General features: G+C 67.5%; 10 protein-coding genes across 10 annotated transcripts; 5 read left to right on the forward strand and 5 right to left on the reverse strand.

Moving 5' to 3' along the window:
• Positions 1–951: 951 nt before the first annotated feature.
• On the forward strand, positions 952–3,008 carry FA09DRAFT_326807 (hypothetical protein; the record flags this gene model as incomplete). The annotated part of the gene is made up of 3 exons (XM_025741229.1): positions 952–989; positions 1,051–1,567; positions 1,620–3,008. 3 exons carry the CDS (start codon positions 952–954, stop codon positions 3,006–3,008), a joined length of 1,944 nt encoding a protein of 647 aa, XP_025595120.1.
• A 277-nt stretch (positions 3,009–3,285) lies between these two features.
• Positions 3,286–5,092, forward strand: FA09DRAFT_332506 (hypothetical protein). The gene is made up of 2 exons (XM_025743481.1): positions 3,286–4,651; positions 4,711–5,092. The coding sequence occupies exons 1-2, from the start codon at positions 3,338–3,340 to the stop codon at positions 5,032–5,034; spliced, it is 1,638 nt and encodes a 545-aa protein (XP_025595121.1). The 5' UTR covers positions 3,286–3,337; the 3' UTR covers positions 5,035–5,092.
• A 137-nt stretch (positions 5,093–5,229) lies between these two features.
• FA09DRAFT_341569 (NADH:ubiquinone oxidoreductase complex I intermediate-associated protein 30) lies at positions 5,230–6,650 on the reverse strand (the record flags this gene model as incomplete). The annotated part of the gene is made up of 4 exons (XM_025744465.1): positions 5,230–5,287; positions 5,344–5,633; positions 5,689–6,030; positions 6,330–6,650. 4 exons carry the CDS (start codon positions 6,648–6,650, stop codon positions 5,230–5,232), a joined length of 1,011 nt encoding a protein of 336 aa, XP_025595122.1.
• A 414-nt stretch (positions 6,651–7,064) lies between these two features.
• On the reverse strand, positions 7,065–9,765 carry FA09DRAFT_332508 (putative MET13-putative methylene tetrahydrofolate reductase). The gene is made up of 7 exons (XM_025743482.1): positions 9,414–9,765; positions 9,312–9,354; positions 9,203–9,255; positions 7,873–9,149; positions 7,662–7,815; positions 7,433–7,605; positions 7,065–7,378 (listed from the first exon to the last, which is right to left on the reverse strand). The coding sequence occupies exons 1-7, from the start codon at positions 9,496–9,498 to the stop codon at positions 7,307–7,309; spliced, it is 1,857 nt and encodes a 618-aa protein (XP_025595123.1). The 5' UTR covers positions 9,499–9,765; the 3' UTR covers positions 7,065–7,306.
• A 1,045-nt stretch (positions 9,766–10,810) lies between these two features.
• FA09DRAFT_332509 (putative ornithine carbamoyltransferase precursor) lies at positions 10,811–12,651 on the reverse strand. The gene is made up of 7 exons (XM_025743483.1): positions 12,137–12,651; positions 11,899–12,032; positions 11,432–11,820; positions 11,346–11,379; positions 11,176–11,276; positions 11,047–11,116; positions 10,811–10,990 (listed from the first exon to the last, which is right to left on the reverse strand). The coding sequence occupies exons 1-7, from the start codon at positions 12,465–12,467 to the stop codon at positions 10,937–10,939; spliced, it is 1,113 nt and encodes a 370-aa protein (XP_025595124.1). The 5' UTR covers positions 12,468–12,651; the 3' UTR covers positions 10,811–10,936.
• A 786-nt stretch (positions 12,652–13,437) lies between these two features.
• FA09DRAFT_353457 (CRAL/TRIO domain-containing protein) lies at positions 13,438–15,045 on the forward strand (the record flags this gene model as incomplete). The annotated part of the gene is made up of 6 exons (XM_025744838.1): positions 13,438–13,529; positions 13,592–14,129; positions 14,186–14,211; positions 14,274–14,327; positions 14,380–14,438; positions 14,495–15,045. Coding segments are annotated over 6 exons (1,152 nt in total), but the record flags the coding sequence as incomplete, so codon positions are not given.
• An 87-nt stretch (positions 15,046–15,132) lies between these two features.
• Positions 15,133–15,549, reverse strand: FA09DRAFT_291545 (hypothetical protein; the record flags this gene model as incomplete). Its single annotated transcript, XM_025739980.1, has 2 exons — positions 15,133–15,265; positions 15,425–15,549. Coding segments are annotated over 2 exons (258 nt in total), but the record flags the coding sequence as incomplete, so codon positions are not given.
• A 4,019-nt stretch (positions 15,550–19,568) lies between these two features.
• On the forward strand, positions 19,569–20,220 carry FA09DRAFT_292001 (Cloroperoxidase; the record flags this gene model as incomplete). The annotated part of the gene is made up of 3 exons (XM_025739999.1): positions 19,569–19,661; positions 19,724–19,850; positions 19,907–20,220. Coding segments are annotated over 3 exons (534 nt in total), but the record flags the coding sequence as incomplete, so codon positions are not given.
• Positions 20,221–20,708: 488 nt separating this feature from the next.
• On the reverse strand, positions 20,709–23,170 carry FA09DRAFT_312908 (DnaJ-domain-containing protein). Its single transcript, XM_025740712.1, has 8 exons — positions 22,747–23,170; positions 22,528–22,645; positions 21,898–22,459; positions 21,449–21,809; positions 21,387–21,394; positions 21,242–21,328; positions 21,068–21,191; positions 20,709–21,008 (listed from the first exon to the last, which is right to left on the reverse strand). The coding sequence occupies exons 1-8, from the start codon at positions 22,829–22,831 to the stop codon at positions 20,926–20,928; spliced, it is 1,428 nt and encodes a 475-aa protein (XP_025595128.1). The 5' UTR covers positions 22,832–23,170; the 3' UTR covers positions 20,709–20,925.
• A 396-nt stretch (positions 23,171–23,566) lies between these two features.
• On the forward strand, positions 23,567–25,064 carry FA09DRAFT_160861 (hypothetical protein). The gene is made up of 4 exons (XM_025739236.1): positions 23,567–24,109; positions 24,182–24,526; positions 24,588–24,746; positions 24,956–25,064. The coding sequence occupies exons 1-4, from the start codon at positions 23,800–23,802 to the stop codon at positions 24,973–24,975; spliced, it is 834 nt and encodes a 277-aa protein (XP_025595129.1). The 5' UTR covers positions 23,567–23,799; the 3' UTR covers positions 24,976–25,064.
• Positions 25,065–27,114: the final 2,050 nt, after the last annotated feature.

A 27,114-nucleotide genomic window follows, 5' to 3' on the forward strand; every position in this document is an offset into this window, starting at 1 on the left:
GAGGCAGCGCACGCCGGCTGCACGCTCGCCAGGCCGGCGGCCGGGGATCCCTCCGCTCCGTGCGCTGCTGCACCGCGCTGCCCCTGTGCACGACAGCGCGTAGACAGCGCGCAGCCGAACAGCCACAGCGGATAGCCGCAGCGCTGCCTTCCAGCCACCACCGCCTCAGTGCAGCCACCAGCACCAGTCCCCGCGGCAGTGCAGCGGCTGCTGTCCCTCACGAGCGCCATCGCCGCCGTGGCCGCGCACTCGACGATACACCGCCGGCGTCCGTCACAGCACCCCAGCACTCGCCTGCACCACTCGCTGCCGTGCGACCACCACCTCGCATCGCCCAGACACACACTGCGCAGCACAGATCTGCACCGCCGCCGGCCTGGCCATTGCCCGCCGTTCGTCCACGCGGCCTGGTCGCTGCGCTGCATCCAGGCGAGTGCAGCACCGTCGCTGCTGCCTGGCGGCGCCGGCCGGCACGCGCTGCCTCGCCGCAGGGGACCGCGGGCACGAGGAGCGAGTGCGACACGACGCTCGTCTCGGGCTGGCTCCAGCAGCGCTGCTGAAACTGCCGGCGCGGGCGCCTGCTGGCACGCGCGGCCCGGTTGCGCTGAGGGTGGGCGCGGCGCGGCGCACAACGTTTCTGTGAGTGGTCTGCGCGCGATGTACGACGTGCGGGCTCGAGCCTGAGCGGTACAGCGGGCAGGCGCGTCCGGCATGGGCCTTGCGCCGTCTAGTCCGTTCAGGCACCTGTAAAAGGACTTGCATACAGATCGCAGCTGCGCAGGGCCTTCGCCGCCGCTGCGAGCGGCATCGTGCTCTCGTCTTGGAGCCACCTCGTTGCTCGCGCAGAAGCCACCTCGTTGCTCGCGTTGGATTTGACTGACCCGTCCGGCTGCACATAGGCATCGCAGTCGCGCGGCACCCTGAAACGCCGTGTGCTGCTCGGGGCCCAGCATGTCAGCCATCACCGAGGCAACCTTCTCGGGCTACATGTGAGTCCAGCCGTGCCTCTTCGTGCTTCTTCCCTTCCTGAGCCGAGTCGCCTCGCTGCAGCTCCAGCACGCACGATGCGCTGCTTGTGTTTGAGTGCGTGCGCCGCGGCATCATGCCCAAGGTGACGCGGCGCCTGCGCGACAACGAGCGGCATCTCATCCGCAGCGGCCACGTGTTCGTGTTCGACGAGCGCGAGAGCGGCATCAAGCGCTGGACCGACGGCCTGCTCTGGAGCCCGAGCCGCATCCTATACAACTTCCTCGTCTACCGGCAGATCGACACCAAGCTGCACATCGTCAAAGCACAGACAAACGAGCAGGCCAAGACAGCCTCTGCCTCGGCCAGCTCAGCGCGAGGCTCCGCACCTGCCAGTGTCGGGTCTTCTGCCTCCTCACCAACGCTTCCCGATCCGCTCGCGCTGGGTGTCGAACAGTCGAACGAGCCAAGGCGAAGAGTGCCGAGCCCTCCCGCGCTGCCCGATGCCCGGAGTGCAGGAGACGCTGCCGAGCTGGAGCGCAACCTCGTGGGCAGCCTCACGAATAGCTACCCGTTTGCAAAAGGAGGCCTCTGCAAAAAGGTGAGCTTGCCGTGCGCTGTCGATCGAGACCACTCCGCTCACCCCGACGCAGACGATCTCGCTGCAGGTCGAAGGCTCGACGCAGCACCTAGTGTCGTACTACAGTCTCGAAGACGTGCGCGCCGGCCGACTGCGCACTCCTGCGTCGCTCCCAGAAGTCAATGCTCTGCCCATCTCGCCCGTATTCCTGAGCAAGACCTCGTTCCGCTTCCCTCCCACAGTGATCGTGGGTCCGGACGGCGTGCCGCGCTACAGCCGCGACTCCGGCGCCAGCGACCCAGGGATGCGCGCCTCGGACGGAGCATCGAGCGGCGAGGCCACCTCTGGCAGCGAAGGGCGCAGTGCTCCATCGGCTCCCGCCGCAGCGCCCGTCGCCGCAAGGTGGTCTGCTCTGTCCAACCTGGGCATGAGCTCTTCGCGCAACACGAGCTCGCCAATGGTGGCGCAAGCCAGCCAGAGCTCCCCTGACGCACGCCAACGGCGCTCATCCGACGCGCCTCTGCGCACGCGGCGTGGCGGCGAGCGCTTCGAGCCGTACCCGAGTGCCCACGCTGCTGCTGCACCTTTCAGTCTCGAGGACGCCTTCTACCCTATGGCACCGAGCACTGCCATGCCTTGGACCAGCCAAGATCCTCCCGCAGCCCACGACCGAGCGGGCGCAAGCATGTCCCACGCCACACACGTGCACAGCAGCCTTGGCGCGCAGTCTCATCTGCCTGCGTCAGCGCCACTCCCGCCGTCGATACCGGCTGCCAGCTGGCAAGACTTTGCCGCGTCCCAGGCCGCATCACATGGCCCGTTCGCACATCAAACGACTCCATTCGCCGGCACGGTCGATCAGTACGGGGGCCTGCGGCACGGCGCGGACAGCCACACTGCGGGCGACTGGGACTGCTCGCGTCCCTCGACCGGCACGTCTAGCGCACACTCGTCGTCGTCGGCTGCGTACATGTTCGACGCGGTGTACCCGGGCAGCGCAGACCTGGGAGCGCCAGGTCCGCCAGCGCCTGCTCTGCACGGCCTCTTCGCGCTCAACGCGGCGCCGCCAGGTGCAGGCGGTGCATACCTGGGGTCCTCTCCTCCGCGCGTTGGCGCGCCGCTGCACGACCGACTGGCGGAGGGCATCGCCCAGCACAGCGCTTGGACGCCACCGCTCAGCATGGCCGCACGATTGGACAGCTCGGCATCGGGCGCGTATGCGCAGGCGCCAGAGTTCGGAGCGCCGACGGCGCAGTTTGGCGCAAGTGCGGCGCGCCGGATGCCCTCCCCGCCCAGCCTGTCGTCGGGCGTCCCGGCGCAGCGCCCAGCCGACAGTGGCGACTCACGCCAGTTCCAAGGCGGTCCGCAAAGCGCCGGCGACTTCCATGCCGTCTATCTCTCACGCCCGCCGATGCCTGCGCTAGACGCGGCCCCCTCACGCTTCACGAGTCACCAGCAATGAATGTCATCGGATCAGTGTTGCGGTGCAGCTTCGTCTGAGGCGTGCAGCCCGCGCGCAGCAGCTGTTGCTGCCGTCTGTGTTGTGTATGAAACCCTCCTGCTGTGCGACCTAATGGCGGAGCAGGATTGAGGAGGAGGGACGGCCGTCCAGACAGCTTGGGCGCGCGTCGTGCGGCGCGGCGCTGTCGGCCGAAGCACCCCGACGCGCCGTCCGCCGGCGCAAAAGTGCAGCGCCGCTGACCCAGCTCGGGCCGCGCCGCGCCTTCTTCCGTCCCATCCCGCCGCACCGCTCCTCACCTCGCCCCTGCGCACCGCCGCTCGCTCCTCTCCATGGTCCTGTCTGTGACCAGCCAGCGGGCGCTCGCGGCGCTGCGCTGCCGTGCGAGCCGCGCCACGCCGCTCGCGCCGGCGCTGCGCACCCTCAGCTGCGGCCGCGCCGCCCGCTCGGCGGCGCCCGTCGCCGCCTCGCCGTCCGCCAGCCACTCTGTCGCGCCCGGCATCGCGCCTCTCGAGCCCGGCCTCTCGCACGCAGCACCCGGCTCTGCGTACCTCGCCGCGCGCCAGCGTCAGGCCGACTGCCTCATGCGCTGGAACTGGCTCGAGTCGCCCGAGCAGCGCCAGGCGCTCGCCGTGCCCTTCGCCCGCCGCGCCGACTGCCCGGCATGGCTCGAGGAGGAGTACGAGACGGCGCGCTCCTACCGCTCCGCTCGCGCGCGTCTGTGGCTGCCGTCGTCTTCGGCCGCTGAGGACGCCACCGCGGCGGAGCAGACCGAGTACGTCGGCCGGCTGAAGGACACGTTCCGCCGCGTCGCAGAGCGGCATCCCGCCATGGACGGCGTCGCATTCGACGAGCACGACGCATGGCGTGCGCCGGGCCTGCAACAGACGCTCGACGAAGAGCTGATGCAGCACTGGCGCGAGCTGTCTGGGGAGGAGCGCCAGGCAAGCATCTTGCGGCTGCGCTTCGAGTGCATCCGCCGTCTCGGCTGGCGCGCTGGCTACACTGCGGGATACCCGCTTCGCCCCTACAGCTCCGCTGCCGTCCGTGAGGCGCGCAAGGTCCTCGTCAGCAAGACTGGCACAACCGAGAAGAGCGCCACGGCGCGTGAGGAGGCGCGCGAGCAGCTTGCTCAGGAAGACGAGGCAGCAGCGTGGAGAGCCTGGCAAGGCCTCTCCATTGATGCGCGTCTCGAAGAAGAGCGCGCCGCCTGGAGCCAGCGTGATCGCTCTCGCCTCTGGATCGACGACAGCTCGACTTCGCTGGTGCTCGGCGAGTCGGCGCCTCGCTGGTTCGCTCACGCACCGCGCGTGGGCATCCCGACGCTTCTGCCGACCGAGACGGTGCGTCTCGTGCGCAACTTTGTGCCCAAGGGCGGCAAGGCCGACCCGTGGAAGGCCTCGTTCCGCCTGCCTCTCGACATGTCGAAGCACGCTCTGGTCAACTACCTGCGCAGCATCTACGGCCTGCACGTCACGTGGGTGCGGACGCAAGTCTACCGCTCGCAGATCTCGCGCAGCCGCGTTGGCCGCGGCAAGACTGCCAAGGGCCAGCGCACGTGGAAGAAGGCCGAGGTCGGGCTGCTCGAGCCGTTCGTCTTCCCGGAGCTCACGCAGCAGTTCCGGCGGGAGAGCCTGATGCAGGAGGTGAGTCGCGTCTGCACGCCCTCTGCACACATGAGCTGATCGGGCGTCTGCGCGAACAGGAGATGAAGCTCGAGATGACACGCGTCTTCCTCAAGGCAACGGGCCACCGTCGCTGGCGCTCCGTGCGGCCAGCAGACCCGCTGCGCGTGGATATCGACGCTGCGGAGGCGCGGGCAGAGGCGGAGCGCCTGCAGGGTGGAGGAGCGGATGCAGTGGTGCCCAGCCAAAAGCCTGCGGCCAACGCACGGCCAGCACTTCTGGTGCGCTCCGGCGGCATCCAGACGAAGCGGCACAGCCGCATCCTCAAGCTGCTCAACGAGCAGCGCAAGGATCGCGACGCGCTCATCGAGAAGAAGGCGCAGGAGCTCAGCAAGCAGGCGTAGATGGCTCGGCGAGTCTGCAATGCGACGTGTTCCCTGTGATGGGCCGGGCTGCATGCCTGGAGGTGCGCGAGTCTGCGGCGTGTGTTACGCTGCGCTGCCGTCTTCTGTCCTTGTTCGGCCGCGCGGGAGCAGGCTGGCGCAGCCAGGCGGCCTCGCTGGGGTTTGGAGCACGGCTCGATTGCGACAGACGCACGCCTACTCCGGACCCTCGTGGGGAGGTTCCCTGAGCGCATCTTCCCCGACAGCCCAGACACTGCGCAGGTCGCCAGAGTCAGCGGGCGATGACTGCAGAGCGCTCGATTCACTCACCCTTCGATGCCCAAGTCAAAGTTGTAGCTGCCTCCACGCCGGGCACCGCGCTTGCCCAGCTCCTCGGGCGCGAGAAACTCGCCGTCCGGGCCCCAGTCATCTCCCTCGTCGACGACCTGCCGCTTGGACAGCGGCGACACGCCCTGGGCGCTCGTCTGGTTCGAAGAGGGCCGGGTCGGGCTCGACAGCACAGCTGAGATGCCGACGGTGCGGATCTTCTCGCGCATCATCTGGATCTGGGACGAAGCGACCTGGCCCGTGTTCGTGAGGGCGAAGTCTGAGAAGGGAATCTGGCAGGCGCGTCAGCGAGGGTGCAACCAAAGACCTTGATGGGATGACACTCACCACGACATCCTGCCACTCATTTGTCGGGTGCAGCCACAGGCGGTGCTGGAACAGGTCGCTGGTGACCGGGCCGTCGGTCTGCACGTTTACGAAGAACTTGGGCCCCGGCGGCTCGGGCTCGCGGAAGCCGATGCCGAGCGCGTGCAGCGCGCGCGTGTCGCGCACGTCGCTCGAGTCGGCTGCAGTGCCGAGCGCCGACGAGTGCGGCGATGCGGCAGCAAGACGGGCGGCCGCCGTCGCGAGAGAGGGCGAGGATACTGGGAGACGGTTGCGCACGCGCAGCAGCAGGAAGGGATACAGCGATGCGTCCCACGTCTGCGAACCGAAGAGCGTTGGTCGGTTCTGCAGTGCGTGTGTCAGGAAGACCTGGAGCAACGCGCAGAGCACCTCTGCAGCACCGCGCATGGCCCTTGCGCAGCACGCAGCTGCCCGGGCGACGGAACACGAGAGGCTAGATGACCTCGACCGAGGCTAGCTCGGCCGGTTTCGGCAGGAACGCAGGCGCGACACGGAGAGAAGTCCGGGGCACAGCCCCTCGATCGCGCATGCTCTCGCCACTGGGCTGGCAATGAGGAGCCACTGCCTACGCGTACCGAGCTCCTGAACACACATCACCCCGTCTGCACGAGCGTGCAGCTCACCTTGTTGCGGAAGCCAGCGTAGCCACTGCGCTCGATCCTGCCGCCGCGTGGGATCTGCGTGCTCAGTGTGCCGAAGAAGCGTCCGCGCCCGCCGTCGGCGGCGTCGAGGACGAGGCGGCAGCTGCTGAGGCCGCCGATGTCGGCGTCGGCGCCCGTGGCAAAGTGCGGCAGGTCCTCGGGCCGCTTGAGGGCGTAGAGCGGCAGCGCGCCGTGCGAGCGGGCCGTGGGCGCCACGTCCATGCGCACGGCGGCGCGCGTGGCCGAGACGGCGACGTCGAGCGAGCGGCTGAGCGCCGCCGCGAGCGAGTTGAGGTACGTCATCGAGTCGAGAGTGTGCGCCTGCCGCTGGCGATGCGCGCCAGGGGGGCGGGAGGCGTGGAGCGAGGAGAGGTGTGGAGGAGGTGGTGGTGTGCAGCAGTGCATGGCGTGGCTGCCGCGGCGCGGGTGCAGCAGCAGCGGCGCGCGCCGCTTACGAGCAGCTCGGCGCCGCCAGCAGCACCCCGGATCGCCGTCACCTGTGCCGGCAGCGCTGCTGGGCCCGTACAGGCTCGTGCGTCCAGCTGCCCGCGGCTGCGAATGCGACAGACAGCAGGTGCCCTCTGGCAAGACGAGACAGTCCCTCCTCTGCCAGCACATGCGTTGACCCGACTTCGGCGAGGGGTTGCGGTATGACTCGCGAAGGACCTCCACTTGCGTGCCCTGCTCCAAGGCGCCTCAGGCTCACGACGACGCTTACTATGAACGGATGGGTTGAGCCGGCAAGCGGTTGAAGCTGATGTGGTGGTACATGTGCTGTATGCTGATGGGGTGTATGAATGCGTTGAGACTCAGGTGACAGGGAAGCTTCGGGAGAGGCACTAGGGGGCGAGGGCAGATGGAGCAATAGCGGGCTGGGCGAGCGGGGGGCCGAGGGCTGAGGCCACAGACGTGGACCGCCGCAGTTGATGCGGACGGCGCGCAGCGGCCGGGTGCTGCGCCTAGGCGGCGGGCGCCTCGTCGCCGAGGAAGGGCGCAAAGATGGCGTCGGCGTTCTTGAAGTCGTTGTGCACCTGTGCCGCCAGCATGAGCGCCAGTCACGTCCGGCAGCCCCGGGCAGTACTCACCACGTTGACCAGGAACCAGCCGTCGAACAGCTGCTCGAGGAGCTGGCGCGTGGCGCTGCCCTCCTCGTACACGCGCGCCCAGTGGCGCCCAATCTCGTACGCCTCGTCCTTCCACGCCAGGAAGGAGATGGACTCGACAATGGTCGGCTGCACAATCTCCTGGTGCGGGAAGCCTGTAGAGACGAGGTCAGCGGCGACGCCGGTGCTGAACAGCCTGCGCGTGACTCACAGCCCCACGTCACGGCACACGGCGCCTCGCTCGTGGTATTCGTGCGCATGTCGCCGCGTGCGTTGACGACGTGGTAGGTCATCTGCGGGTCCCGCTCGATGCGGGAGATGAGGGCGTCGACCTGGTCTGGGGCGACGAAGAACTCCAGATAGGCCTGCAAGGGATGTGAGCACCGTCGTTGCCACGCACATTACAGACTGACAGCACACACCTTCTGGTACACGTAGCCGTGCTTGGGGCCCCATCCATGGACGGGGTCATCGCTTCTGGCGCCATCAACGGCCGGCTGCGAGTTGATCGTCAGGTAGCCGCGCCGGTTCATGGCGCGCAGCTTCTCGTCGATGACGCTCGTCTCCTTGGCGATGCCCGTCTCGCTCCACGGCAGCGCCTTGACCTTGCCCTCGCAGAAGCGCGTAAAGAGGTCGCGCACATTGTCCAGGCTCTCAGGCTTGCCCCACAGCTCAACCGCCTCGGTGTTCGAGTAGCGCAGCTTCACGCCGTACGCGTCCACGTCGCCGTACGCCGGCGAGCGCGCGTCGCCCCAGCGTCCGTTGGGGAACTCGTCCCACGTCTCCGTCCGGTCCACGTACGACTTGGCGCGGTTCGCCCAGAAGATCGGGCGAATGCCCTCGTCACGCCGCTTCGGCGTCAGGGAGGGCGTCCACGGCAGCGTCTTCGTCTGCTGAACACTGGGCGAGAGGCCGAGGTAGTCGAGGAGCATGCGCGAGCCGCGCTCGAGGTTCATCGTGTAGATGTGCAGGCCCGAGATGCCGAGTCCGTTCTTGGGGTCGACGATCTTGCGGCACATGTCGCCGACCAGCTTGGTGCCCACCTCGCGCACCTTGGCGTCGTCGTCCTTGATGGGGTCGAGCGCGTCGTGGAAGTACTGCGGCACCTCAGTGCGGAAGCGGGCCGTAGCGCGCTGGTAGCCTCCGTACGTCTGGATGGGCATGACGCCCGGCACAATGGGGCAGGTGATGCCGGCTGCGCGCACACTCTTCACCCAGCGCTCGAAGATGTCGTAGTCGTAGAACATCTGCGTGAAGATGAAGTCGGCGCCGGCATCGATCTTCTCCTTGAGGCGCTCCATCTCGAGATCGCGGCCCTCCTGCGCCTCGGGGTGGCCCTCGGGAAATCCGGCAACGGCGATGGCGAAGTAGTCGCCGTAGTGCTCACGGATGTACTCCACGAGCTCCTTTGCGTACTCGAAGCCCGCCTCGTGGCGCTGCCAGGCGCCGCCGTCGGCCGGCGGATCGCCCCGCAGCGCCAGGATGTTGCGGCAGCCAAACTCCTTGGCCTCGCGCAGGGCCACGTCGACCTTGGAGCGGGGCATGTTGGTGCACGTCAGGTGCATGCAGGTCTCGAGACCGATGTACGTGTGCACCGTCTTGACAAGCTGGGCCGTGAGGTCCGACGTGCGCCCGCCGGCGTTCCAGGTGATGTCCACAAAGGCGGGGCCGAGGTCGGCCATGCGCTCGATGCGGTCATCTACAGCATGCGTCAGCAAGCCGGCCAGTGTGCTGTAGCGCAGCGTCACTGACAGAGGTTGGTGAGGCCTTGCGCAGTGCGAGGCGGGAAGTACTCGAAGCTCCACCTGGCGCGCCACGGATGTCAGTGACTAGCGCGGGCGGAAGTGCAGAGCATGCTCACCAGACACGGCCCTCAGCCTCCGCCTTGGCGATCTTCGTCGTGACTGCAGCCGAAGGCGTCAGGCGCGGCGCTGGGCACGAGGGCGGGCGAGCGGCAACTCACTGCGCCAGTCAGTGTCGGCCTCCTGCCGCCCTGAGCCCGGAGACGCAAGCGCGGGCGACGGCGGCGTGTTGGTCGCAGTCACCATGTTGGATCAAGCGGCTTGGAGGGATGAGGGCTGGTGAGGCGGGCGGCGTGTGCGGCAGTTGGCCAAAGTGGGCGCGGAACGGGCAGGCCGCGCGGCGAAGATAGATACGGCAAGGGCTAATGCGTGAGCGACAGCCGCAGCAGCAAGAGCTGCAGGCAGTGGCGGCGAAGGGAAGACGCGCTCGGAGGCAGGATGGGCTGCGTCGAGGGAAGGCCGGAGCGGAGGGAAGGGGGTGATGAGGTGGTGAGAAGGATTGCCAGTCCTGGGCCGCGGCGCAGCGTGGCGGCTGGAAGAACGACGGGGCCGGGCAGGCTCGGTCAGCCGCGCATTCAAACGCGCATTCAACTCCGCGCGCCCCAAGTTGTATTGCCCGGCGCCCCACTCCCGAGTCCCGAGGCCCGGCGGAAATTGAGCGCACGTGCCATCGTCGCTGCGCGTGCCGCTCGGCTGCCGCGCGCCGCGCGCCGTGTGTGCCTCGCCCTTGCTGGCGCCCTCCTTCTCAGCCCTGCCCTGCGACGCGAGGCCGCGCGTCGCCTCATACCCAAGCGAGGGGCAGAGAAGCATCCGCTGAGCCAGGAGTGTGAACTGCTGCTCTTCAGGTCAGGAAGACAGCTGGATACACTCATGGCGCGGTAGTGGAAGCAGCGCTGATCGCAATCTCGCCGCGCCAACTGCTGAACCTGGGCTGTTCTGCGAGTAGCAGCTGTGCTGAGCCCGTCGGCCTCAGGGAGAGCGTAGTGTTGCGCCGGCCCGAAGCAGGGCGGCTTCACACCGACATCGTGACAGACGCTGCTCCCACCTCTGGCCTCCTCTTCTGGGGCTGTGCGGCGCATGCCGCTCCACCACGGCTCACGAGAGCTCACGGTCCTTGTCTGGCTGCAATCGTGGCGGAGGGGCTCTCTGTATGTGTTGGATTGCGTCGAGCCGGCTCTGCGCTAGTAGCCGCTCCGGACTGGTATGGAACCTTCTTGGCCCTCGCGCGGCTTGAGGCTGAAAAACGTGCGCACCGGACATGGAGGCGCGGGGTTTGACAGAAATTGGCAGTACAAGCGCTGCGCGCAAGACACGTGTGCGCCCCGCTTTTTGTGCGGCGAGGGCGCGATGGACAGCTGGCAAGCATTTTTCGCTTCTCGTCCGTCTGTCCCGCGGTGTGATGCGAGAACCCCGCCGCCGGCCCCGTCGCGACGCTTTCGCCACACAATATTCGGCGAAGAAGCTCGAGCGACCAGCACTCCTGACGGCGACATGGCTGAGGTCGTGCAAAGGCACGCCTGGACGCAGTAATGAGCACACAGAGCAGCACATCAACGGCATGAAGCGTGACAGTGTCTCATTCGACGATGCGGAGCGTCAGCAAGGCTACAAGCGCGGCAGGCACGTCTATGTGGGGAGAGAGGCGGTCGCAGCGTCTTCCATAGCCGCCGGCGTCGGCAGGCCCTCACGCCTTCTCCCAGCGGCCGAAGTAGGCGTCGAAGAGCGCCATGATGCTCCACTGCGTGTGACGGATGATGAGCACGACGCTGTGGGGTGTCGTGCAGTGTGACTCACCTTGCGGTTCTCAGCCTCCTCGAAGACGATGGAGCGGGGCCCGTAGAAGACCTCATCGTCGACCTCGTCGCTGGGAGGGATGCTCGCGAGGTCAGCGCTCCGGTAGGCAGCACGACGCGTCAGACTCACGGCTTGCGCGGCAGGCAGTGCATGAAGCGCGCGTTGGCCTTCGCGCCGCCGCGGCGGAGCAGGTCCTCGGTGATCTGGAAGCCGGCGAAGTCGCGCAGGCGCTGAGGCGGTGGGCAAGCGTCAGCGCCTGAGTGCCAGTCTGGCCTGCGAGCCGAGGGGCCGTCACGCACCTGCTCCTTCTGAGCTTCGTCGCCCATGGAGATCCTGGCGCGGGTGTCAGCGCGGCAGCTGCAGCAGCGAAGCAGAGCTGTCTCACCAGGTGTCGGTGACGACGACGTCGGCATCCTTGAGCGCCTCCAGGGGGTCGTTACCCCAGCTCACACGGCCCTTGGCGTACGCCGTCTCCTCCTTGAGGCCCGCCTCCATGTCCCTCCACACGTGCTCGTCGCGCTTGTAGCCCTTGGGCACCGCGACGCTGAGGTGCATGCCCAGGCGCGGCATGGCCACGAGCATGTCGGCCAGGATGTTGTTACTGTCGCCGATCCAGGCAACCTTGACGCCCTGCAGCGACGCCAGCGACGACGATGGCCCCCCGCCGATCACCTCGTCCTCCAGCATGGTGAGGAGATCTGCCAGGATCTGCGTCGGGTGGTAGCGCGCCGACAGGGCGTTGATCACAGGCACGCGAGAGTGCTTGGCGAGCAGCTGAAGGCGAGGTTACTGTCAGCGACACAGTAGCACCGCGGGGGGTCCTTTGCGTGTGGTATGCAGGGCTTTACACACTTCGATCTCGTCGTGTCCGCCCACGCGCGCCATGATGCCGTCGCACATGCTCGACACCACCTTTGACGTGTCAAAGAGCGACTCGTTGACGCCCAGCTGGATGTCGGCCGGCGACAGGAAGAGAGGGTGGCCGCCTGTGTGCGCCGTCAGTCAATGCGCCCAGGCGTGTGATGGTAACGTGTCCGGCATCGCTGCGTCCTGCAAGCTCGGCGCTCAACGGCAATGAGACGGAACTCACCCAGACCGGCGACACTTGTTTCGCTCGCGACTCGCGTACGCGTGCTGCGCTTGGCGAAAATGATGGCGATGTTGCGGCCTGCCAGGCTCTGCGGCAGCGTCGCGCCGCCGGCGTGCTTGCCGGCGGCCGGGGCCGTGACGAAGGCACGGTCCGAGGCGCGCGACATGGCCTTGAGCTCGGCGGCGCGCTGCAGCACGGCGGCGATGTGCGGCACCTGCAGATCCGCGAGCGAGAGGAGGTGCGGCGGCGAGGCCTTGGCCGCCGTGCCCAGCGCGCGGGCAGCGCCGGGCGGGCACAGCACACGCGTGACGGGGCGCAGGCGGGCGAGCATGGTGCAGAGTGCAAGCCAGGTGGACTGGCGGAGGCGCGGGCTGGCTGCGAGTGTGCTACGCCGGTGCGGAGAGATCGCTGAGTGGCGTCTGCAGGACCAGTAGCTGTCCGGGGTGATGGGATGGAGAGGCGAGTTGTTTGCAGCTGACTCGACCGCGTCAACTCGAGGCGGCGCCAAAGATGCGCGCGGCCAGATTATCCGAATCCCGCGGCGCACCCAACCTTCGCGGCCGGGCCGCGACCGATAAGCGCCGCCGCCCATCCCGCCGCAGCAGCAGACGCTGCAGCTGTGTGCTGTAGGCAGAGGTCGATCCAGGCTACGCATGTTGAGAGCGTGCAGCGGTGCAGCAGGCAGGCAGGAACGGATCGGCAGCGTCACAAGGACATGCTGAGGGCGCAGGCGGACGCGAGGCGCGGCCGCGGCGTGCGGCCGGCTCGCTGTCTCCGAAGGCGGGCCAAGTGGAGCGGATGCGCGCGCAGGGGTGCGTTGTGCACGCCTCCTGGACGCTCGTCCCTTCGCTCCCCTCCTCACCCATCCTTCTCGCGCCGTCCGCACGCTCACCCGCCGCCAGCTGTAAGCCACATCGCTGCGTACTACATCGCCACATCGCACAGTGCCTCCCGCGAGTCGCATCCACGCGCGCTCTGCGCCGCACACGACATGCCCGAGAACCTCACGCCGCCACGCCCCACGGGCTCGCGCCTGCGCACCCTCTCTGGCGGCTTCTCGCGCGGGCTGGGACGCCTGAAGTCGCAGAGCAACCTGCGCGACAGCGACACTGTCGACGCAGCGCCTGCTGCATCCGCCGACGGCGCCAAGCAGTCCCAGGCAGCGCAGTCCGGCACGGCGACGCCCGACTCTCGCATACCCGCATCCGCCGCTCCGACCGTTGGCGTGCCCACTCGTGTGCGTAGCTCGTGCCAGTCCGTGCGCGATCGGTTGCCTGCGTCTGTCTGATACTCTTATTTAGCCTCGTCCGGGACATCCGGGAAACCTGAGCACCGCTCAGGCTGCGGCGCTGCGCACATTCGAGGAGCAGCTGCGCTCTGTTGGCGCGCTGCCGTCCGGCTACGATGATGCAGAGGAGGGCGAGCGTCTCTGGGGCCAGGTTGCTCTCACGTGAGTATAGAGGCGCGCCCATTCCCTCAAGCAAGCGGCCGCTCACCCAGGTCCTGCGACCTTAGACGCTTCCTGCGCGCTCGGCAGTGGTCGGTGTCTGGTGCCGTGGAGATGTATCAGGCCACGCAGCAGTGGCGAGCCTCGGTCTCGCTGCCGAGCCTTGTCGATCCGTCATCGCCCGGCTACTTCGACTTCCACGAGGTCGAAGCAGTGGCGCGTGCGGGCTGGTCGATGTACTTCCACGGCATCGACAAGCTCGGCCGGCCCATCTTCGTACAAGGCCTGGCGGGACTCGACACGACGAAGCTGCTGCAGGCCACGACGCAGGAGCGCATCACGCTCAACTTTGCCTGCACGCTCGAAACTGCCTGCCAGAGCCGGTATCGCGCAGCCACGCTGGCCAGGCGTGCCAAGGGCGACACTGAGGCGCTGATCGACGGTGAGGGCCCATGGCTGCCTCTTCCACGCGCCTTGCTCACGCTCGCACCAGACAACTTCATGATCGTCGACATCGGAGGCCTAGGCATGGGCACATTCTGGGCGGTGAGCCAATCGGCGCTCACTGGGCCCGCCTCGCTGACGCTCTCGCTGTCACGCAGTTCAAGACGCAGTTGCAAGGCTTGCTGTGAGTCCGGCCTGTCATCGCACTCTTCCAAGACCACCTTGCTCACTGCGTTGTCTCCTCAGTGCCTGTCTTGACGCCAACTTTCCCGAACTGAGCGGCCGGGTCCAGATCATCAAGTGAGCAGTGTCTGGCTCCGCTCAAAGCGCAAGCTGACCGCCCTCTGCGCAGCGCTCCGTGGCTGTTCAGCAGCATCTGGTCGTACCTCAAGGGCTGGTTGCCCGTTGGCAGTGCGTTTCGTGTGTTCCTCCCTCCCGCATGCACGGCCGCTGACCGAGCTGCACAGCCGTGGACAAGATTGACATCCAGGGTGCGGACTATGCGGCCACCCTTCTGCAGTACATCGAGCCGTCCGAGCTGCCGGCCGCCCTCGGAGGATCATGCAAGTGCCCTGGCAGCTGCACTCGAAGCGACGCAGGCCCCTGGCAACACGCACTGAAGGCAAATGCGACAGCGGCCCTGCCTGCTGATGCACAGCCGCGGCAGCCCTCCCCATCGCTAGCCAGCAGCGAGACCGATGCCGACACGAAGCACGCCGACCCGCAACCCTCGTCCGGCGTGCACGTGGAGGACGGTAGTGGTCTGCAGCCGAATGGCGGCCCAAAAGGCGATCCGGCACCGCCTGCAGAGGCGCCCGTCGCCATCGAGGTGACCGCACCCAAGTCATAGACGAGCACGCGGCGTTGGTCCGACCCATCTCCACCCAACATTCTTCCGCCTCCTCACGCTCCGCCGCACTTAGAACTACCATGACATTCAGGCTGCGCTCGGACCGATGGGTCGAAGAGAACACGTTGGCGAGGCGAAGGGGAGGCGTCGGCGCGGCTCGGACTAGCTCTGCGCCTGCGCCCAGGCGTACACGCGGCGGAAGTACTGTCGCGACCGTCTGTCAGCGGGTGCTGGTGGTGCTTGCGTCTGACGGCTCACTGCGTCCTGCACGAACGGCGAGCCGGCGCCCTCGATGCGAGGCCGGCCCTTGTGGCACCGCTGGGCGTGCTTGAACCAGAAGATCCTGCGCAGACTGTGAGAATCGCCCGTTGCGCTGCGCCATTGCACACTGACTCCGGGTGCTTGACGCTGCCGAGCTTCGGACCTTCCACGTCGACGACTGCGTGTAGTATGAGAGAGCGTTGCGGGCTTCATCGTCGCCTGCACGCACACTTGCCGCACGCGTGGCCTGTGCGGAAGACGCTGGGATAAGCGTGGGCTCTTCAACGCTGGGCAAGACGCACATTTGCCGGTCAGCACCGTCTGCTTCTCCGTGACGTTTGCTCGCGGCCGTGCCTCGGCGCGGAAGGCGACGGGCGGATCAAACGGCTCGCCAGTCGCCGCGCTGATGCCTGCTCGAGGGCGTCAAGACTTGCGCTGCTTGCCGCTGGTGAGCGCAGTGTGCTTGCCGTGATACTGTGCAGGTCTCAGCAGCAGCCTGCGACAGCGCACGACAGGAACGCACGTTCTGCATGTGGTAATTGTACGCCGAGATCCTAGACGAGGTCAGCGGGCGGACTATGCGCGGCTTCGCTCGTGAGGGCCGAGTGCAACTCACTTGGTCTTGTGCCACGACGTTGTCCCATTCTCGTAACTGCAAAAGATGAGCGGGGCGAGGTAGACCAGAGACAAGACAGCGCACCACACAGGGCACAGCCCTTCCGATCGGCCCGGCGAGTGTCAGCCGCGACCGGGCGAGGGCCGCATCAAGCGGCTGCATACCTTCCTTCTTGCCTCCCCGCCCGCAGGTCCATCGAGGCGTGTATGCATCGAAGACATGCGGCGCCGGAGTGGTCCGCTCGCCACGCTGGCTCGCCAGGCCTCGAGCCGCGACATCCGCGACGTCCGGATGAAAGCTGGCAGCGGCGTTAGCCGCGCTGCTCGACATCAGGGCCACGGCTACACGTACGTGCCGGGCTGCAGACCGCCAAAGACCTGTAGCGCAGTCGCCTCCTCAAGCACTGACGACACGCGGACGCGGCGATACCAACCGTCGAAGCCCGCGACTTTCTGGACGTGTGCTGGAAAGGTGCGAGCGGCATCGAGAGCCGAGGCGGCCGTTGCAGCCGCCGTGGGGGCTTGCGCAGGAGCCGTAGGCGGATTCGCCTCGTGAACGACCGCAAGACCGCGACTCTCCGCGACCGAGACGAGTGCACTGCGCTTGCCTGCCTTGCTGAGCTCGGCGTTGTGCACGGCGGACGTGCCCGCGTCTAGGTTGCGCTTCTTGCTCCGGCTGCCTTGCCCGTGATTGTTTGCACCACGCCACGTGGTGTCAATGGCCGTGCCGAGTCGCGAAAGCGAGACCAGCGTCGAAGCAGCGGCACTGTCAGCGGCATCGGCACCGAGCCCTGCGTATGACCGAATCAGTCGGAGGGCTCGAACGTCAGGTGCGGCAGAGACGTACCGCTTGTGCCAGTCTCGGCGGCGACCAGAGTGAGTCCGCGAGGCGAGCGCCTCAGCGGGATGGCCACAGGCACTGTGCCAGACGACTGACGGCGCAGCTCGTCCATGCGCTTGTCACATCTCGTCGCTGAGCATCCGCCGTACCTCGGCTCGTCCTCTCCCTCGCTCTCGACAGTCCAGAGCTGCAACAAAGTCAGCCGGGGCAGGATGCAGGTGCCTACAAGCTGCTTGCCGTGCTCGGGCCCGCTTCCGATGACAAGGCACGAGCCTCCGCAGTACGCTAGATGAAACGCAAATTGAAGCATCAGCATTGAGGCCGAGTCACTCGCGCCCACGTGCCTACCTCGCTGATCTTCAGAGGATCGACGGACGGGCGTGGGCCGCTGAAGCCGCGGACTGGGAGCAGTGCCGCGTCCGACGTGCTCCAGCCGTCCGGCGAGAGAGCGGCACTACGCTCAGGAGAGGCGGCAGAAAAGTGCGGCTGCAGCTCGGCGTCCCACAGCCCAGGTGCGGCGCTCGGCGGGCGCGTCCACACGTCCCACCTGGGCGAGTGGCGCCCGGCGGCCGAGCGCGCATCGCTGCTCTGCCTGCTGAGCGAGAAGGAGTCCAGCAGCGCCTCGGCCGTCTTTGCGGCGCTGTCGGAGCGGGTCAGACTGGGCCATGCGGCGCCGAGGAGGCTCGAGCCCGAGCTGGCGCGCGGCACAGAGGTATCGAGCGACGCCGGCGGCAGCAGCGGGGCCGCGAGGCGCTCGTCAGACGGGGTACGGATGTATGCGCCGCCCGCGCCGGCGGGAGCGCGGCACGGCAGGTCGGCTTCAGCATGCGACGTTACGGGAAGCGGCGGCTGGCTCATCGTCGCGCCGAAGGAGGGCGATGTGTGGAGCGAAGGTTGCGGCGAGAAGCAAGCTGCCGCAGCGGCGCGCGGCCCGGGGGAAGGAGAACGCGCAGCAGCGCCAGAGAGCATCAGCAGTGCATCGCGCCGCGCGACGCGTCGAAGCAACAGCGCCCGTCGTCAAAGAACCCGCCTCGCCTGCCAGCGCATGCGGCCTGCAATCTGAATGGCAGCAAGATGTGTCTGACAGCTGCTGCCGTCTGCTGGCTATGTCCTGCTATGCATCTCGCGCATGGACGCAGAGTCGAGCAACGCAGGGCCAGCGGAGGTGCCTTGCCTGCACCAGCACCAGCACCGCATGCGCACGTGACAGAGCCTGCTGTCTGTGCCCTCATCCGGACGTTGCCAAGCCGGCTCGTCGCAGCTCCTGGCTGCTTCTCCACCCCCACAAGCGAGCATAGGCTCAGCCGGCACGAGCAGCGAGCCGCATCTGTCTCGATGAGCAAAGCGCGAGCGAACCCCTCGTCTTTCGGACGTCCTCCGCCACCGCAGCCTCAGACGGCAGCGATGCGGGTGCGGCACCGGCCGAGCGCCGCGAGCGCTAGCGCACGCTGCAGCCGAGTCGCCGAGCCGGCGGAACGCTCGCGTCTGCGCTCTGGCGCCTCCATTGCGCTTGCTTGGCCGGCTGCACCTGCGGCTGCGGCCGCCGGCTCGGCGTGGGGGCAAGGCCAAGTGAAGGTGGTGCTGACTCTGGGTGCTGCCGGGTGACGCGGGACGGCTCGGGCTCCGCCAGAGCTCGCGCTCCTGCAGACGCTGCTGCCATGCTGATCAGATGCGGCCGGCATAAGATGTGCGGCATGCTGCTGCAGCAGATGCAGCGGGGCGGCTACGGCGCCATGGCGCCCGACCGGCGCACGCTTCGCCGGGTGCGGCGCAGGCGCCGGCCCCGCCCAACATCAGCGCAGCGCTCCGCAGCCCAGACGACATCCGCACAGCTCGCTCCTCGTTAGCTCGCACAGCAGAGAGCGCACTTCGCCCGACTGGCGCACTGCCGTAGAACTCAGACGCCAGCCTAGCGCAGCAAGAACGCTCTCGGCATTCGCCCTCCTCGCCAAGCTGGCGTCACCGTGGGTGCCCAGCTGCCCACGTCGCCGGCCCCTCAGTCCGCCGTCACATCGCCCCGCCCCGATCCGCCCCCTTGCCCCGTGAGCCCGGGGCAGAGCCGCGGAAGCTGGCCGAGGAGGCTGCGCTGATGCTCCGCCCGCGCGGCCGGCCGCCTGCGTCGTGCGAACGGCCAGAGACGGCTTGGCGCGCCGCAAGGACATGGGGTCCGACCCCGCACTCGGCGCCACGCTCGCCTAGCGTGGCCGCCGTCGCTCTCGGGCCTTCGACAACCTCATCTTTGAGCGGCTGCCACTCGAAGTCCTGGACATCGCTGCGGGCTCGCCGCTTTTGCCGTCGTGCGTGCGCCCCGCACCTCGCAGCACCGCAGCGACACAGCCGGCTCGCGCCCGCGCCATGGAGCGTCGGTCAACGAGGCCCTCGCGCGCCAACACGCGTCCGCAGCGCTGCAAGGCGCACCTCGGCCAAACGCCGTCTTCTGGAGAAGGCGTCGGCTGCGAGATCCAGCGCTGGTTATGCGCAGGCCCGCGCCGGTTGCTCGTCTTCCGGCGGCATGCAGGTCCAACCGGACGAGCCAGCGAGCGAACCAGGGGCGTGCGAATGGCAATCGCAGGCCGGTCGTGCAGCTCTGGGCCGAGTCCGGCGGTGGCGAATGCGGGGTAGAGACAGGTGTCCACGCCTGTGGTTCGACCGGTTCCTGCTGTTGGGGCCGCTACATCGCAGGGTGCCCGGTCCTCAGCTCGACGGGTACATAAGACGCCCGACAGAGCAGCCACGTTGCCGTTCGAACAAGCCTCTCTCCTCTGCGCTCTACGCAGTCAAGTCTCCTCATCCCTCACACCACTCTCTGCCCACCTCACTGCCAAACGCCACGATGAAGTTCTCCCTCGCCGCTGCGGGCCTCGCCCTCATCACGGGCGCTTCGGCGCTTCCCTCCTTCGCAGGCATGGACCCCGAGGCCGTCCGCGCAATGGTGGCGCGCGCCACCGAGCACGCCTCGACGAAGCGCCAGCTGCCGCAGGTTGTCCTCGGCAAGAAGAAGCTGCCCGACGCCGACCACCCCTTCCGCGCACCCTCCGGCAGCGACGTCCGCGGCCCCTGCCCGGGTGTGAGTCTGGAGGTCATGCTCGGATGCTCGAGCCTAGACTGACTCTCCGCTCTGTCACGCAGCTCAACCTCATGGCCAACCACGGCTACATCTCGCGCAGCGGCATCACCAACTTCAATGAGCTCGTGTACGGCCAGCAGGAGGCCATGGGCTTCGGCGCCGACCTTGCTGTCTTCCTGGCTGCTCTTGGTATGTGTGACTGCACGCTGGCCCTTGCACCTTGTCCTGACTGTACTCCCATCTAGGCATGACCGTCAACGGCAACCCGATCGCAGACAAGCTGAGCATCGGCGGTCCCGACCCGCGCGTGCCCAACCTTGGCCTGCTCGGCACAGGCCCCGCTCCGGGCGGCATCATGAAGCACAACGCCTACGAGATCGATGCGTCCCTCACGCGCACCGACCTTGGCCTCGGCGACAACAAGCCGCTCAACGGCACGCTGTACGAGCAGATGTTCAAGATCGCCGACGAGCTCAACGGCGGCGTCATCGACGGCAGCGTCACGGGCCCGATTCGCTCTGCCCGCTACGAGGACTCGGCGGCGCGCAACCCCAAGTTCACGATGGCGCCCATCTCCACGCTCTTCTTCGGCGCCGACCAGTTCCTCTGGCGCACCATGGTCACCGCCGACGAGGACACGGGCAAGCCGGTGCCGTGCACGCGCGAGTCGCTCGCCGCATTCTACGGCGCCAAGGACGAGGGCAACGGACAGTGGTCGTACGTGCCGGAGCGCTTCCACGACGACTGGTACCGCGGCGACCTGCCCGTCGGCCTCACCATCCCGGACCTTGTCGCCTCGGCCGTGCCCGCGGTCCTCTACGCCGCGGAGCGTGGCCACCTGCCCGTCGGCATCACGCCGCAGTCGCTCACGTCGCCCGACGCGTTCGTCTGCACCATCAAGCAGGTCGTCATCGGCCAGCTGCCCACCGTCATCGCCGGCGTCGACATCCTGCAGCCGCTGTTCAAGAACCTCGGCAGCGTCGGCGCGAACTGCTAAACACCGCGTAGTGCTCTTCTGTCGCGTCTTACCTAGCATGTCACTTTTACCGCTGCAAAGCGAAGCCTGTAATCTATTCCTGACGACCAAGCGGCTTGAGATCGGTCATGCAACGACTGCTGCAGCCTCAGCGAGCCAGTCGTTGACGAAACGTCTATCTATAGATTCAACGACGGCGTGTGGTGCGCAAAGCAACTCGAGCGTGAGCCAGGGGGCTCGCCCTTCTGCGAGGATATAAGCCTGCCGCGACGGTCGTGGGGGATATCTTCAGTTGGCCTTGGCGGTGCCCGCCGGCGCAGCTGTTGGCGGCGTGCCCGCCGTCTTGACCGCCTTGCCCTTCTTCTTCTTGTCTGCGGCAGACGCGAAGTGTCAGCCGCACGGCGTACAGCCGAACCGCGGCGCCACTCACTCTTGCCGCCCGCCTCGGCAACCAGGCGCTCCAGTTCCCGACGCTCGTCGTCCTCGGCCTCGGGCTGCACCTGCTTGTAGATGGCACCGAGGAAGGCCAGCGCCCGGGCACGGTTCAACAGCGTCTGGCGAAGCCAAGTCAGCACGGGCCTGTAAAGGGACGGAGGCGACGCACCTTGTTGTCGACGCCCTTCTCATTCAGCACATTGTCGCACACCTTGCGCAGAACGGTGGTCACCTCCCAGCGAGTTCCGCGCCAGGTCTGTCGATGCAAGCGGTCAGCCAAAGCCGCTCTGCTTCATGCGAGCTGAAGTGCTCACAGCCAACAGCATCTGGGAGAGGCGGCTCAGTCAGCGGGACACTCGGATTCGGGATAAGGGACGCACCTTGCCGCTCATCTCCTGCTCCATCCTGCGCAGCTCCTCCTCGTCCAGATCGCCCTTCTCTTGGCGCTTGGCCATGTCCTCCATGCTCATCTGCACGCTGACTGCGCTGCCGAGCAGACTCCACATCTCCTTGCCGACAGCGCCCTTCTCCTTCAGGCGGGAGAAGAAGCCAGGCAGGCCAAGGAAGTTGTGCTTCTGCGACTTGATCCACGTCGTCGACTTGGTCAGGTAGATGTTACCGATGGCGTGCAGTAGCTCGACGCCGAACGACTCGAGCTTCAAATCCTCGGCCTCTTCGCGCATCTTGCGCTCGAAGATCTGCGTCTCGGAGTCATTTGCATCGCCCGGGTTGCGTGCCTGGTCGCCAGAAAGCAGACGAAAGCGAGCAAGGCAGACCCATCTTCAGCAACAAGCCTGCCTGGGCGGTGCCAGGCCAAGCACTCACCTCCACGAACGGCCGGATGCGGTCCTTCAGCTTGCGCGTCAGATCCTCGATGCGCTCCTTCTCGGCCTTCTCCTTCTCCTGCTCCAGCTCGTCAAGCTTGGCGCGCTGCTCCGGCGTGAGCTTCGCGCGATCGCTCTTCTTCTTCTCGTCTGCCTTCTGCTCGGCCTTGGCCGCCTCGGCCGGCGTGGCACCGGCCGCAGCAGCAGCTGCGCCGGCCGACATTTCAGCGGCGCCCTCCTTCTTCTCCGCCTCGAGCGTGCCCTGCTGCGGTGCGGCGCTCGGCGCAGGCGCGCCGTCTGTCTGCGAGGCGCGCAGAGCCGCGTCGGCCTCGGCCTTTTCCTCCTCCGTCATGAGGATCTCGCTCGCCTTGCCAAAGTCCTTGAGCAGCGAGATCTCGCCAATGAGATCCACAAAGCGGTCGCCGCCGAACAGCTGCCCGAACATCTCCGTCGCCTCGTGCAGGCCGACCTCGCCGGTGGGCTTCTTCTTGCCGTGCTTGTCGTAGTCCGCACGCAGGTTCGAGTCGGACAGCACGCGGTACGCCTCGCCGATGAGCTTGAACCTGGGCGGTGTCAGCAGTCCGTAGACCCACGCATCCTCGGCAGAGAGCCGCATCTTCGCCCGACTCACTGCTCCTCGTCGCCGCCCTTGTCCGGGTGGTTCTTGACGGCCATCTTGCGGTAGGCCTTCTTGAGCTCAATGTCCGTGGCCTGACCGGCAACGCCGAGCAGGTCGTAGTACTCCATGTCTGGCGCGCAGAAGGAGCGTCAGAAGCAGGCCGAGTGAGGTGTAGGCATGCTTGCCGGCATCGCCCGCACCTGGCGTCGGCTGGGACGCAGACGTGCTCACCTGCGATCTTGGCGCCGTCGCGCGAGATGTTGCGCGGGCCGGCATCGGCCGCCAGCGGAGCGGCAGAGACGTCGGGCGTCGCCATGGCTGCGCGGCGAGAGGATGCGATGTGGAAGCGTGTGGATGGACGGTGCGGCGAGGAGACCGAAGAGGTGCGAAGGGAAATGCGGAGTGACTAGTGTGAGGGTGGAGAAGGTGGTGATGGGCGCTAGAGAGGAGCGCAGGATGGGCGCACAAAGCTGTGCGGCAGAGGAGCACAGCCGCCGGGCCAAGCCGCGCCCGAGGCGAGGCTCTGGCTGCTGCGCCTCGCCCGTCGACGTCTCTCGGCGCTGCGCGGCGCAGGCACAAATTCTGCCGACCTCGACGTGCGCCCACGACATCGCGCGAAGCAACAGTCCGCTCGGCCACCGAGCAGCTCGTTGCTGTACCCGAACGGTTGAGCAATACCCTGCTTGATATTTTGACCCCATCCCATCTGAGGCTGGAGGTCTGAGAGGCGACCTCGGGGCGTCGCTTTGCGCAGCGGTGCGGCTGTGCCTCCACCTCGCCGTGCGCGGCGCGCGCCGTGCCGTGCCATCATCCAGCATGCGCCACAGCGCAGCGCCGAGCTCGCGTGCGTCTTGGCTCGGCAGCGCGCCCTGCACGAGACGGCAAAGGCCACACGACCGAGTGTGAAGGGAACAGTACAGGACACAGCACAGAGCCACGAATCTGAATAGAGAACGCAGGCGGCCGTTGAGCTGCCGTCCGGCCTGGCAAGAGGCGGAAGCCGAGGGGGGCTGTCGTCACGTGCCGCGGGGTCGCAGCGCGCAGGGGGCCGCTCGGGCCAGCCGGGCGCGGCGGCGTGTCCTTCTCGCGCCGCCGCGTGTCCTTCGCATCCACCTCTCGCATCCCCTTTCCCCTCGTCACTCCCTCGCGGCGGGTGCCATCTGCCTCGCAGCGGCGTGGATCCGGCCTCCACGTATACGCGCCGACGCCGCAGCCTGCGCGACTGACCGCTGAGGCCCGCTCTACGCCAGCTGTCTCGCTCGCGGCGTGCGCATCCGCCGCATCATGGCGCTCGCGAATGCCGAGTCAGCGCCGGATGCGCCGCCGTCGGCATCCGCGCTTGCAGCATTCCTGGCCTCGCTAGAGCCGCCGCCGTCGGCGCCTCGCCTGCCCCTCTCTGCGCAGGCCAGCCTCGTCGAGGCGCACGCCGATGCGGAGCGCAAGAGCTTCGCCGCCGCTCTGGCGCGCCACGCGCCGGCGTTGCAGCAGCAGCAGCAGCGCATTGCGGCGGCCGAGCTGCGTGCGACGCAGCTCCGAGCCCGCGTCGCCGAGCTGCACGACGCCAGCGCAGGCGGGGACAGCAGCATTCAGCAAGGTGAGCTGCGTCTCCCGGCACGCTGACGGCTGCGCCCATCTCTGACTTCACTGCCCTCCGCCGCGCCTGTAGGTCTGCACACGCTGCCAGCGTTTGCCACCGCTCAGCGCACGCTTGGCAGCAACGAAGCCTTGCTGTCATGTCTACGGGCGCTCCATGGCGCGCAGTCTGCCGTCGACACGCTGGCGCTGCAGCTGAGAGGGCCTCTTGATGCAACCGCCTTGAGCTCGCTGCAAGCGGCACAGCAGGCCGTGCACAGCCTCTCCGACGCTCACGGCTCGCACGTCGGCCGTGAGACGAAGCGTCAGCTGGATGCGCTCGAGTTGGGGCTTTCGCAAGGCCTGGAGGAGGCGTGGCACGAGGCCATCAGCGTGGATGTGCCCCGGCTGCGCGTAGCGGTGCTTGACGCGGCCTCAGGTGGGTTCGGCAATGGGAGGCGCCCCTGCCTCATCAGAGCTGACACCGTCGCGGCCTTCAGCATACCCTTCGGCTGCCGCGCCTACTCCGCCGGCGTCTATCGCCTCCCTGCTGTCGCAGCGCTCGCGGCTCACCCCGCTCGTCTCGACACTGGCCACTAGTCTAGCTGCATTTGCGGCTAGACTGCTCGAGCCGGCGGCAGGCTGGAGTGTCGACGCCGGTGAGACCGACTGGAGCACCGAAGCACACGGAGAGAGCAGCGGCGTCGCCGCTCTCTCTGCCTTCCTTCGCTGGCTTGCCCCGCGGCTAGGCCCGCTGGCCCAGACTGTTGGCTCGGACTTTCTGCCAGCAGTCCAGCCGCACCTGCTGCCGGCCCTGAGCGCACTGCTTCCGCGCGAGCTGCCAGAGCCGCTGACTCTGCCGACCGAGGCCGCCGAGCTAGCGCGTGAGCTGCACGCCGCGCTCAGCCTCTTCCTCCCGACGCCGACGCACTACCTCAAGAACGATCTACAGCCTCTCCTGGCGTTTGCATCCTCTCAGGGCGGCGAGTGGACGAAGAGCCTGTGCCAGCATGCTCTGGAGGCTGCACGTGCGCTGCTTCTTGACACGCGCGGCTGGGACGGCCAGATGGCTGAGCTCAGCGTCGCGGATCTCATCGCACCTGCGCCAGCGCCGCCATCAACCGAAGAGGGCGCCAACGGCGACGAAGGCAGCGAAGCATCATGGGACTGGAGCGCTGCGGCCGGCGGCGAGGACGCAGCTGCGATGCAGGAGAATGCGGCCTCTCCATCGTCTAGCACAGCTGCTGCTTCGTCTGCGCCCGGGAGGCGGAAAGGCAAAGCGACACTGGGCGGCGTGCGCGTGGTGCGGCCTGGCGCGCAACTCGGCAGCGGGCCACTTCCGGAGGAGGGGGAGGAGGATGCCTGGGGGTTCGAAGAGGACGCCCTGGATGTCCCGGCTGCCACAGCCGCGCAGCCTGGACCACGCGATGGTCTGCAGTCGCCCGATGGCGCGCACGTGGCGCCGATCGAGGTTCCTGAGGACGATGCTTGGTTCGCCGACGAAGACGTGCACATCAGTCCTGCCGACACTTCAGCGGTCGATCCGCCGCGCGGCCCGTCTTCTAGCGCCCTGGCCCCCGAGGCCGATCTCGACGAGGAGGACGTCGACGAAGACGCATGGGGCCTCTCGGAGGCCGAGAAGGCCCGCCGCGCCAGCCTGCGTGGCATACCAGCCGGCTGGGTGCCTCCGCCGGAGCCGACTCTCGAGGGCACACTGGAGGAGGACGAGGGCGCAGAGCAGAGCATGAGTGCGCCGTCTGCAGCGACGGACGTCTCGCCGATACAAGAGCCGGCATCCTCCCATGCTCCCATCTCGCCGCAGCGGCAAGAGGTCGAGCCAGCTGGAGCCGGCGTCTCGATCAGCAGCGGCGTCTCAGCTGTCGCATCTGAGGCCGTCGACAACCACGCCGCTGAGCAAGGCTCGCGAAGCACGCCGGCGCTGCACACGCGTGCGACCGCGTCGACGTCTATGACTAGCGGGACGAGCAGCAGCCAGATCGCAGCGCCCTTGCTGAGCGATGACGACGACGACCTTGATGACGCCTGGGGCCTGACCGAAGCGGAGCAAGTCGCCCGCGCCGAGCGAAGAGCCAGCCGCGCTTTTGGCAACACCTTTGCATTCGCGAACCTGGACTCGCAGAAGGCTCCGCAACCGCGATCATCTCCCGCTGCGCCTGCTGCAGACGCGCCAAGCGAGCCGTTCGCAGGAGACATGTCGCCACCGCGCACGGGCGTCGTTGAGGCGAGCGCGAGTACGTCGCAGAGCAGACCATCGCAAGAAGAGCAGTCTCCGAGCGCCCTTGCCGATCATGCGGCGCCTGTTACTGCTGCATCAGCAGCACAGCATGACAATCCAGCTGCCGTGCCGACTTCAGCCCATCTCGACGCACCCGAGTCAGCCACGGCTGTCTCTGCGGCTGATCCCGCAACTGCAATGCCAGCTAGCTCAGAGCGCGAGCTTGCGCCATCTCACGGCCTCAACGTTCCGCCAGTGCCTGCGAAGTCACAAGAGGCTCGCGAGGCTGCCGTGAGCGAGGATGGAAAGGGCGTATCGTCTCCGTCTGCCACTTCGCTCGTCGAGGGCGCTTCAGCGGTCGATGTGGAATCCACTGAAAGGTCCGCCGCCGCGAGGGATGGCGCGCAGCAGGAGCCGGTCGCGCTTCCACCCGATGCCTCTGCGCAGCCCATGCACGACCCACAGCAAGCCCTGCCGGATGAAGACGATCCATGGGACCTGGAAGACGAGAGCGTGGTGGTGCCTGGCGAGGCGTTGGCGGCGAAGTCGAACGAAGCAGCAGCCGTTGAGAATGGCCGCAGCGACGATCAACACACCGATCTCAGGCCTCGTCACGACGAGCAGCCAGACGCTTCGACGCAGGCTCAGACTGAAGTTGCCCATACGCTGCCGTCGACGCCCCCTGCCGCCGTGCACGAAGCTGCCGAAACCCAACACCTGGCCGATCGCACAACAGCAGGCGCTACGCGCGATGAGGATGCATGGGGCTGGAACGATGAAGAGGCATCGGG

The sequence above is a fragment of the Tilletiopsis washingtonensis genome (assembly GCF_003144115.1).
Source record: "Tilletiopsis washingtonensis strain MCA 4186 unplaced genomic scaffold FA09scaffold_26, whole genome shotgun sequence".
NCBI classification, from domain to species: Eukaryota; Fungi; Basidiomycota; class Exobasidiomycetes; order Entylomatales; genus Tilletiopsis; species Tilletiopsis washingtonensis.